Source organism: Typopeltis vanoorti, chromosome 21 (genome assembly GCF_054136105.1).
Source record: "Typopeltis vanoorti isolate ZY-2024b chromosome 21, IOZ_Tvanoo_1.0, whole genome shotgun sequence".
Classification (NCBI taxonomy): domain Eukaryota; kingdom Metazoa; phylum Arthropoda; class Arachnida; order Uropygi; family Thelyphonidae; genus Typopeltis; species Typopeltis vanoorti.
Window position 1 is genome coordinate 28,441,024 of NC_143569.1, and position 12,502 is coordinate 28,453,525.

At 36.8% G+C, this 12,502-nt stretch overlaps 1 protein-coding gene across 1 annotated transcript in view; it reads left to right on the forward strand.

Moving 5' to 3' along the window:
* The window catches only part of LOC150094688 (cell adhesion molecule Dscam1-like), a 374,142-nt gene that overhangs the window by 141,781 nt on the left and 219,859 nt on the right, over window positions 1–12,502 (forward strand). Inside the window, exons 6-7 of the mRNA XM_090411632.1 lie at window positions 3,497–3,766; window positions 8,928–9,335. Of these exons, the coding sequence (XP_090267758.1) occupies window positions 3,497–3,766; window positions 8,928–9,335 (678 nt within the window). The remainder of the gene's footprint in view (window positions 1–3,496; window positions 3,767–8,927; window positions 9,336–12,502) is intronic.

The window sequence follows — 12,502 nt, forward strand, 5'->3', positions numbered from 1 at the left end:
TTATACATATCTAAAACTACATACTATGTTATAGTTCATTTGAAATTTTAATGTTATAAAGAATACTTTCTTATAAATAAACCAAAACACCTTTTTATTTTTCATATCTCACTACAATAAGAAAAACGCATTTGTACCAATTTATGTTGGGAGGAGTGAGTGTGAGGGAAGATTCATCCAATACCCTTGGTGGGTAATGGATGGCAATGCTGTAGCTAATGAAGTTCTAACTGAGGCTCGGCTATTGCTGTTACCCTCCAGCCATGATCAGAGCTTTAAAAGTTAACGTTGGGGATCGCTGGAGATGGAGTGAAATTTTGGCTTGGGAGGGTAATGGATGGCAATGCTGTAGCCAATATCCGAGCGTTAGTTATATAGTTAGAACTTCACTGGCTACAGCACGCTCTCTTAAGGTTTTTGCTTTAAGGGAGCAATTTGAGTCTCCGGGGAAAGTGTTCTCCGATACGGCCCGCTGAGGAGCTTTGTCGGTGAATGAACGCTTTTCTTCGGAATATGTCGGTGAATGCTTCTGCTCGGTGGTGGCGTGTGGGTGGAAGGCCAACGCTGAGATGGGCGGTCTTTCGCCCACGATTGAGTGGCCTAAGGATCGTCCGAATTTTTAGAGACGGTTTTACCTTAACATATATAACATACTGTATATGGCAATGCTGTAGCCAATGGAGTTCTAACTGAGGCTCGGCTATTGCTGTTAACCTCCTGCCATGATCAGAGCTTTAATAGCTCAATAACACCTTATCCCTACACTGTCCTTTACAGATAACGGGGAAGATGAAAAGCATTCTTGCTTCGTCCCTTAAAGCCAGTCCTTATAAGGACTATAAGTTTACGTTGGGGAACGGATCGACCGTGAGATGCGGTGATTAATACCCTTGTAGGGTAATGGATGGCAATGCTGTAGCCAATGAAGCTCTAACTGGGGCTCGGCTATTGCTGTTACCCTCTTGTCACGATCAGAGCTTTAATAGCTCAATAACGCCTTATCCCTATACTTTTCATCTTCCTCGTTATCCTCTACAGATAACGGGGAAGATGAAAAGCATTCTTGCTTCTCCCCTTTAAGCCAGTCCTTATCCTTATATAGTTTACGTTGGTATTAGCAATTTGGCGTGCTTTTGTAATGTTAATACGAAAATGTGCTGATTTTTACCTATCACTGAGGAGCCACTGATTAGAGTTTGATGAGTTTTGTAGTGATCCTATTGAGTCACTCAGTGAGATTTAGAGTGATCTTGTAGATCACTCAAGAGGTTTTGGAGTGGCAACCCCAGCACTACCTCGAAAGCTTTTACATTAGCTTACTGACTTATTTATATTTGCTATTGATGTAAAAATTAGATTTAACGGTCAGGTGACATAATACAACTTTTGTTTTTAGATCTTGAGGGAGTTAGATGATAAATCTGTTGTTTTTTCTCCCTCTGATGAGGCAAACGGCAATAGTTGATAACAAACGTAACCTAAATAACTAGGATCCTGAAAGCTTACGGACATTATTTAATCACTCAAAAGATCTTATTTAATGTATTTCGTGTGCTTTTTCGTAGTTAATATATTTCTGGCCATTTTTTTCTGACAAAAAAAAGAATTATACGTGAACATGGTCTAGGTATGGTTACTGCAACAATGTAAGGGATGTTACTGCAGAACATTTTCCAGAGCTTCGATTTAATTTTTTTTTTGGGGGGGGGGAGTGGGGGGAATATAATTTAAAAATTGTCATCAGTCTCCTCCCCCCACTGGGGTATACCACCGATTCTTCTAGTCAATCTTTGGAAGTGAAATTCTATAGTCCTTATAAGGACTGGCTAGAAGCAAGAATGCTTTTCATATTCCGCGTTATCTGTAGAGGATGTTATAATAATACCACCCTAAGGATAGGGTGGTATTGAGCTATATAAAGTTCTGATTATAGCAGGAGGATAACAGCAAGAGCCGAGCCTCAGTTAGTACTTCATTGGCTACAGCATTGCCATCCATTACCCTCCCTGGATACGCACTTTAATCGACTCGTACGACATGCATGAGCTGATATGTCAGTAAAGCCCTCTCTAAAAATTAGAACGATCCCTATACCACATTATAGTGGCCAAGAGATCATCCAACTCAGCGTTGGCTCCACTCAGTGACGGGTCACCCCCACCACCGAGCAGAACCACTCATATTCCAGAGAAAAGCATCAACCGACAAAGCCCTTCACCGGGCCGTGCCGGAGAACACCCTCCATGGAGACTCAATACGTATGCACTCCCAGGCAAACCTCCCGAAGTCTAAGCCCCCCCACATCCCCCTCACCGGGAACAAAATTCCGGAAGAAACCTGAGAGAGCGAAACTCTGCGTCCATTTAGTCGCCTCTTACGACACGCATGGATTTGCGGTGGAGCTATTCTTATCCCGGCCACCACACGAGGTATGTGAAATTCTATTCTAGTCCTTAAAAGGGTGAAGCAAGAATGCTTTTCATATTCCCCGTTATCTGTAGAGGACAGTGTAAGGATAGGGTGTTCTTGAGCTATATAAATATAAATAAATAAAGCTCTGATCATGGCAGGAGGATAACATCAATAGCCGAGCCTCATTTAGAACTTCATTGGTTAGAGCATTGACATCCATTACCCTCCCTGGGTACCCATCTTAGTCGCCTCGTACCATATGCATGAGCTACATTGGGGCTATTCTTATCCCAGCCACCACACGGGAGATTAAATTGAAAAATTGAAATTTTATCCTTATAAGGACTGGCTTAAAGGGGCGAAGCAAGAATGCTTTTCATATTCCCCGTTATCTGTAGAGGACAGTGTAGGGATAAGGTGTTATTGAGCTATTAAAGCTCTGATAATGGCAGGAGAGTAACAGCAATAGCCGAGCATCAGTTAGAACTTCATTGGCTACAGCATTGCCATCCATTACCCTCCAAGGGTATTGGATTGAATGAATCAATCACCGACTATGTAAGTAAAGGTGAAATCTCAAAAAATCGGACGATCTCTAGGCCACTCCATAGTGGGCGAAAGACCGTCCTAATCTCAGCGTTGGTTCCACTCAGTGACGGGCTCCCCGACCACTGAGCAGAACCGCTCAAATTCCGAGGAAAATAATTCACCGACAAAGCCCCTCAGCGGGCCGTGCCGGAGAACACTTTCTCCGGAGACTCAAATTGCTCCCTTAAGGCAAAAACCTTAAGAGAGCGAACTCAAAAACTCTCGAATCTCTGTGTCCCTGGGGGGTAACAGCCGAACCTCAGTTAAACTTCTTTGGTACAGCATTGCCATCCATTACCCTCCAAGGGAATGAATTAATCACCGACTATGTAAGTAATAAGTATGTAAGCGTTACCATAGTTATTTTAATATATATTCTTATAAACATTAGCTTAAACGTCTTGTTTTTTTCCAAATCTAGAAAAACGTAACTATTTTAAACTCTGCTGCAATCGATACTATACGCTCTAAAAACATCCTTTTCTTTCTTTGACAGCACCTCTGAAAGCGGAAATTACCTCTTCCCGCCGCACAGTACGATCAGGAGAAGAGGTGATATTGAACTGTAGCATTGCTGGGAGTCCGGTGAATTCGGTCGTTTGGCTGAAGGACCAACGCCATATCGTAGGAAGTGCTAGAATCAAACGACCAAGCTCAACTCATCTACATATCACGTCTTTTCAGCGAGAGGACAGTGGAATTTATCAGTGCTACGTGTACAACGATAAGGAGTCTGTACAAGCCAATGTGCAGTTAAACCTGCAAGGTATCATGTTCTCCGGTAATTTTCTTTGGATATATTTTAAGTGTTTTGATAGGAAAAGTATTCCAACGATATACGCAGTATTTGTTTTCATAGTATTCTATGGATTCATAACTTAGAAATAAAGTTATGAATAATTATACTTACACGCCAATTATTATTTGGAATACTCTCAGTACGAATTTTGCCAGCATAGACTTTACTGCATACGCAATTTAATCCATTGTGTGAAAAGAACGGGTGGTTGATCGTATTGTTGGCGAGGCTATGTTGTCACGATTCGTGATTGATCGATGACTTACTCTCTCCATCACCTCAGTCAACTACAGCGACAAACAGGCAACCACAGAAAGAGGAGAAAGGTCAAGAAAATTTGACAGAGAGGCGTGGCCTGGTCATTGCTGATAACAATAGTGATTGGTGACAGCTGTTGATGCCATTCAAAAGATAGAATCTAAAAATACTTTGCTTGACTGACTGTTTAAAGTTTTATAAACTTTTTTCACGCTGGCAACGTGAAAAATGTTTTTTTTTTTAAGTTTAAAGCTTTCAATAGAATTATTCAGAAGTAGGTATTTCAGATTCTATGATAGTATTGGTATATTTCTCAAAAAAATTAGTGCGAAAGTGATTTTCTGGCAATTCTGACAGAATGATGGAATATTTAAATTTATTAAAATAAATTAATAAAAATAAGGAAAAGAGTTTAAAATTTATTCACACATCTAATCATAGAAGTACATTAAGATTCGAAAAAAGGAATTTCACTGCAATGATTCTACATAATACAGGTAATAGTTCTAGCTTTTGCCACTAGATGGATAAAATCACTTACTGAATGACAAAGATACTGCTTGATTGGTTGGTTGTTTAGATTGCCCCAATTTATGTGTGTCAGTTTATGTGTAATATTAGCGGAAAACTCATAGATTTCTGGCTGCAGAAGAAAGTCTAGAGTGATTACTGGTTAGTAGAATTGAAATAACTCAAGTTTATCAAAAATTCCATGTTATATTAAAAAAGTGTCGAGAAGCTACAAAACGTATGCTTATTAAAGGAATGTTGATACATTAATTTATGTGCAAGTAGAAATGCATGCAAAGTAACATTCTACTTTTCTTTACAAGCAAACTTTACATGGTGCAGAAGCTTGTATTTAATGAACAAAAAGCCACAGTAATTTTGCAACTTATATTCTTTTTAATAATTTATAAAGAACACGAATATGTCTCAAAAACGTGCTCATCTGTAATGAGGCAAGTCGCCGTATGAACTTTTAATAGGTATTCATTAAGACTGGTAAATAAAAAACTAAAAAGAAAACTGATGCACGCAGATAAGGTATTGTATGTAGGGATGAAGATGAGTAAACATACGAAACTTCTCTGCTAATTATTTTCCCTTTGCAGACAGAAATTTCTGTGTAAGCAAAAGTCAGAGACACAGGCAGTGCATAAAATTACCTGGGCCTCAATTACAAGAAAAACCCACCCTTTTATGGTTCTATACTTTCAAGCTTACCGAACTCTCTTTCTACTCTCTCTCTCATTCCATCTATTTCTTTTCTTTGAAACAGTGCTCCCCCGAAGTCAACCTTCAGATATTCATGAAAATCGTTAACAGATTGCTTATTTCTTCTTACTCTCTCGCAAATATGCGCAGCACTGTTGCTACAGACTTTACAAGCTTTCCTATTAAGACCTGAGTTCGAATTCAGTAAAATTTTGAAATAAACTTGAGTTAGCTGGTCTGCAGAGGTGCAGGGTTTACACTTCCCAAGAACTCGGGTGTTTTCATTCCCCCAAAAAAACAAAAAAAAACAGACTAATCGTCTCCAAAAGAACACGCGCTAACCAGGTATAATAAACTGACGTAAACGACTGGGTTGCATCAGCCGTAAATCCAAACAACCAACTAATTCAAACCATACAGCACCGTTACTACCGACTACGCTACGAATGCGAATCATTCGATGATATTGCAACAAATGAACCTGCCTCAAAACTAAGTATGAAATTGTCGTCAGTATTGAAAACAATAATAGAAAACCACACATGAGCAAGGCGTTTCAAAAATCTCTGATTTGTAAATATTACTTAAAATATTGCATTCTGGAATATCATTATAAAAACAGTCACTTTTATTCTGCTTGAATATATTTGTGGAAGTCACCTTAACAAAGTACGTTAAATTTAATTCATTTAATGCGTTTAAAGTCCTCAAAAAAAAAAGATCAGTTCATTTTGTTTCTTTTTACCCTCTTCTTACATTCACTGATGATAAACTAAACCCTCATTAGCGTCATGAGTAACACCAAAATGCATTTTTCTTCCCATTCGATAAAATTCCACTAGCAACATTGGTAAATATGTAGAAAATTATAACATTCCTCAGAAATTAAGTAGTTGCGTGTCTATTAGCATACAAGAGACTACTAAATAGAAGCTCAGTGTAGCATTAAGAAAACTCGCCATATGTTATTCACACTACCTTCTAATACATTAATTTGCATAGTTTTCTTAATCTTTGTTTTCATAGCATTTTCCTTAATTAAATCCCCAAAATATGCATTTAAATTACCCAGGCTAGACAGCAGTCCACTTGCATAGTCAAATAGCGTTGAACACCATTATCAACCACCCTCCACAATTATAGCGGAATGAGATTGTAGCTTGAAGGATTTTATAACAGGAGAAAAAAAGGTATGAAAACTCAAAGCGTGAGTAGCAACGATGGATCGCGTTTAATTAATATCATAAAAAATGGAATGGCATTATTTTGAACCTCAGATGTAATGAATAAATCATGTAGAAATATTGAATAAACATAATAACGATGATTATGTTTAAATATAGAACTCTTTCACGCTGTTTATCATTAAAGAATAGTATGACTAGACAAATGCTCTTCTAAATAGTGTAGTTAGGTGATAGTTACAATAGCTATGCAAACTGGTAACCTAAATTTAAGTTAGGCTCACGCATGAAGATTATGAACGAAATATAAATGGATGTTGAAGTGCTTCCGGTTTCCCCTTATACATGTGTGTATTTTTGATAGAAAACTGTATAAAGATAGTTTATAATTGATGTGTATTTTCATAGAAAAGTCCAAAGTTTGCAAAGATATACTTTGTAACTGACTCAGCCAAGAAACTTTATTTAAATCTTGACTGAATCAGTTAAACTTCACAACAAAGTTATCGACAGGCATGTGGATAAGAAAACTAATTTCTTTTTTGAAAGAGTTACGAATGTTTCTTCAACAGAATAATGACAGCTTCACCCAACTTGGCCTGACCCTAATATATTCCATTGATATGAAAAAATACGTCAGAATGGAATATTTCCCTGAAGTAGTCCATATTTGTCTCAAAACTTTCATATACAATATTTCATTCTTCACTTCTTTTCGTAAAAGATAGAGGGGGCGCTTTTGTGATATACGAAAACAGCTACTTTGGTATCGATACAATTTTTCCCTCACATTTTCTTCAAAGCATCATATATTTCTTCAAGTAAGCGGCTTAACTTCGACTTTATACTGAATCCTACAAACTGTAGATGAATTTCTTTATAATCGGTACAAAAACATTCAGAAAGTTGCTCATACAAATTTTTTTTCCCTAAAATTATAGAAATTATTACAGAATTTGTATTCCAATTTGAATATAAAAATATAATTGTTCCATTTATATTATAAATACTTTTCAATTTATTAAGGAACTATTGTTTAGAAGCAGAAGTTTAGATTGAATTAAATATTATGTTATCGTCCTCAATTGATATGAATCCTCTCAAATGGAGTAAGGGATAATACTGCACTAGTTATAATCTAAAGTTTATACGTAGTACTAACTTTCTATCAACAGTTTCTCTCCTAATTATTAGTCTAATATACGTCAGGACCTCTGTATCGTTAGATCATATATTTCGGTCTTTTAAGGCACATCTCTTCTGCACAAAACCATCTATATTTTGGTCTTCTGTTTTTTTTTTCCTGGTATCCAATTCCTGGATTTGCTAACCTATCCTCTCATATCTGTGGTCCGTATTTGTCCAGTCTTTGTTCACTTGTTTCAATTTTAATCCATATCCCCGATCCATAGGGTAAAATGGTTTGAAACTTTTATATATATCTAGTTAAATGTTTGACTAATTTCTGTTTTATTCCCAGTACATTTATTCCTTTGACTCCCATACTATATCTGCTTTGCTTATTATGTTATTTACTTTCGTATGCAGTTTATCATATTGACTATAAATTATCCCTAAATAACTAAAATGTCTTACTTTTTCTATAGTTTTCCCATTCAGCTGAAATTTACGATGTTGCTATTATCATAGTCTTTACTTTTTACTGATGATTCTCTTACCAAAAGTTTGATATCAGGTTTAATTCCGCTTTCTTTCATAATGTGAAAGAAAGTGGAAATAAAAGTTCACACTATCGTCACTGTAGAGAATAACAGTGAGGATAGTGTGAACGCTTGTCTCACTCCTGATTTGACATCAAGTCATCTTCCTGTGCCTCATAAAATTTTAACGGTTGACTTAAAAATTAAATATGGGCACGATTCATTGCGTATACTTATGTTTTTAACACTGTCATATGACTTGTCCTGATTTGCAAACCTCAAGTACAAATCCTTTTATGTTTCCAAGATTTTTCTACTACTTATCTCGAAGTGAAATATGACCTTGACAACCTTTATTTAGCTTGAACTCATCTTGTTCTTCATTTTCTTCGAGTTTCCCTATCACAGATTTTTCTTAGCTTTTTCTCAAGTATGCTTGCATAAATTTTACACGAAATACGTCTGTGATGTCACATTTACTTTTATTACACACAAATCGAATACAATGTGTATAAGATTAATGCACAGACAAAACTTATTCTATTCTCAAAAGTAGGTAAGTTAGAAGTTGCGCGGGGGGGGGGGGGGGCTTATGTATAAGATAAACCAGTTGATTATTTTCGATATTATCTTTGCCAATAATTGAATAAAATTGTCGTAGTAATTACTTGTTTTCGCATTAAAAGAAACATTGGTTTCCTTGACAACCAACCTATGTATTACTTATTTACTTAAGTTCTCTTCCACCTTCCAAAATCCTTAACTCTACTTTAATGTTTTTTTTTCCCCTTCTCTTTCTTTTCACAGAAGAACTTCCCGCCTTCATTCGCATCTTTCCCGAGCAGATTCACATGCCTGGCCAAGTAATGTCACTACGATGTGCGGCTACTGGATCACCGCTCCCACAAATCTTGTGGACACTTGATGGCTTGCCATTGCCGGAAAGTCGTCGAGTCAAGTATGGAGATTACGTCCACGAGGACGGCTCTGTCGTCAGTTACGTCAATATTTCCGATCTCACCGTTCCTGACGGGGGCCTGTACGGGTGCCAGGCTAGGAACGACGTTGGAATTGTCAGTCACTTCGCCCGGATCGACGTCTTCGGGGCTCCGTTTATCCGTCCGATAAAGAACATCACTGTGATGGCAGGAAGGACTATTATTATCAGATGCCCAGTTTCGGGATACCCCATCGACCGAATTTTGATCGATAAGGGTAAGTAGAGATGAGTTTGTGTGTGTGTGTGTTGCCGATGCGTGAACGTAAGAATAGATACTCCCTGTAGATCGACCTAGCAGACTGAGATAGATTTTTAAGGCAAACATGTCGAAACTTTTCAAGAATCTATCAAATGGTGAGAAGACAAAGCAATATGAACTGGAAGGTGATAAGGGTAATATATACTAGATGTATCGTATCTTGTTCTAGCACCTGGAAGATCACTAGACCGAATCCAAAATCCTTTCTTTCAGTCTGGTATGTTCGCTTGAGATTCGAAAAAGAAACTTGCTACAGATACCATTCCAAGAGTTTATTGATAATGAACTTTATTTCTATTTATATTACTCACTCTCGATAAACCTTCCTCCCCCGTTTAGATCAAAATTAACTCATCCATTCCAAGCTATTACGTTCATTTCATAATCATATTTTTATTATTCACTATGAATTGCAATTTTGTAGACATTCCTCACTTACCGGACATCCCCCCCCCCTCTCCTCTCAAAAACATGGAGTAATCATTCTAAGCGATTATCTTTCCTCTTATAATCCGATTTTTATTATTTATTGATTTTCATCAATCTAGCTGAAAGCTTATCCCTAAATGTGCACTTCCTACATACAGTAAGCAGTGCTTGTGTAGCACATCTTTCTACGTCCACCGGAGTGCTTACAAGAGTTATTAGATAGACCGCCAACGTCTGATTAATTTCATAACTTAATTACTTGCTTATCGTGAGAGAATTTGTTCACTAATTGAAGTCACAAAATCTAAATGAGATACTCCAATTAAGTGTAATAAGGGTGCTATCCAATAAACAGGTGAGATATTTAGTTTACAGACTTTGTCGTTGACAATAGCCGTAATCAGATTTTACCTGCAACATCTTCCTACCGAAGTAATACACGGAGTGATTTGATGCAATTTAGTTAGAACCTGCTAGTAGCCATCCCTTTGAATATGAAAGCCTTTAATCATTTAGAGAACATTCATCAAAGCAGTTTCAGATTGAGCAACGTATGAAAACCTAATGAATCTGTAAACACAGCGGAAATGGGAATTCGGCAGACTCCGATCTTGTCTGTGCATTGTGTATCCGGTCAACAATTACCGCTGTTAGTATTACCGTAGTCAACTTGTTGGCTATGATGCTCTTTGCCTTAGGGATGGGTTGTTGAGTTCCAATTTTGTAACTGCTATTTTCAATTGCAGTCGCAATGTCAGGCGTCATCCGCTCCTTGAAAAAAAATTGACATCTGTTTGTTATTTTTGTATTATATCATTAATTAATCTAAATACATTATCAGAAAATCACTATTCCTGATAATTATTACATTTGATTTTTTATTTTTATTTTTTTTTTGTTTTATGCAAGATTCTCCATTCTCTCCAGATGGGTATCCCCTGCAATTGCATCAATTATACTTTCTAGCATTAAATATCAAGACAAGTGCAAACTTTTAGGCGTGGAAATTCTTAATATGATGGGGAAAAACTCAAATAAAAAAATACATTTCAAGATGACTGCTTATGTAATTTAGTAGCCCTGAACGTAGTTCGGATTCTAAGTGAAGTTAGCAATATTTCATTATAATCAGTTATTCCTATTACCATTCTAACAAAATAAACACCGCTCTGATAAGAATTCTTTCCCTCTATGATAAATACTTTATTAGTATTTTAATAAAGTATTAAATTTGTTGAAAAAATCGTAATTTTCAAACAAATAATTAATTAATAATCTTCCCCATTACTACCTCTTCATAAACGTTATATTAATAAGAAAAAATGTGTATTTTTAAATCCGATTATAAAATTAACAAATTATAAATATACTTCTTAACATTCTTTAAATGATAAAGTATTTAATAAATACACCATAAATTTTATGCATTTATTTATTTTTATAGTAAATTTCGCTTTCTAATTACTTTTACGAATACCCTTGGAGGATAATGGACGGCAATGATGTAGTCAATGAAGTTCTAACTGAGGCTCGGCTATTGCTGTTACCCTCTTGCCATGATCAGAGCTTTAATAGCTCAATAACACCTTATCCCTACACTGTCCTCTACAGATAACGGGGAAGATAGATGAAAAGCCTCTTTAAGCCAATCCTTGTAAGGAATTACTTTTACGGAGAGAGGAGGTCTTTCGACCATTAGTCCTTTTCAGAACTTCCAGAGTAACAAATGGCAATGCTGTAGCCAATGAAGTTTTAACTGAGGCTCGGCTATTGCCGTTACCCAGCCATGACTAGAGCTTTTAGCTCAATAACACCCCATCCACACAGATTTTCTTCATTCAGATGAAGGGATAAAGAGTCAAGGACTCAGTCCATCTCCCAGTTCTTTTAAGAACTTAAGAATTACTTTTACATTAAGCATCTTGCTTCACCCCTAAAGACATAAATGTCAATTGTCAATTACTTTTACAGAGGCGGTTGGAGGAATCGACCGTGAGATGCGGTGATTAATACCCATGGAGGGTAATGGATGGCAATGCCATAGCCAATGAAGTTCTAACTGAGGTTCGGCTATTGCTGTTACTCTCTTGCCACGATCAGAACTTTATTTATATATAGCTTAATAACACCTTATCCTTGCACTGTCCTCTACAGGTAACGGGGAATATGAAAATATTCCTAATAAAAATCATTAGGAAAACGAGCGTATATATATATATATATATATATATATATATATACACACACATATACAAATATACATGCATACATCTTTCATCCTTCACGTTGTCCTTATAGTCCTTATAAGGACTGGCTTAAAGGGGCGAAGCAAGAATGCTTTTCATATTCCCCGTTATCTGTAAAGGACAGTGTAGGGATAAAGTGTTATTGAGCAATTAAAGCTCTGATCATGGCAGGAGGGTAACAGCAATAGCCGAGCCTCAGTTAGAACTTCATTGGCTACAGCATTGCCATCCATTACCCTCCAAGGGTATTGGATTGAATGAATCATCTATTCAATTTCAATACCTGGATTCTCCTTCCACATGCATACATATTTTTTATAAGAACTGGGCGATGGACTGAGTCCTTGACTCTTTATCCCGTCATTTGAATGAAGAAAATCTGTGTGGATGGAGTGTTATTGATCTAAAAAGCTCTAGTCATGGCTGGGTAACGGCAATAGCCAAGCCT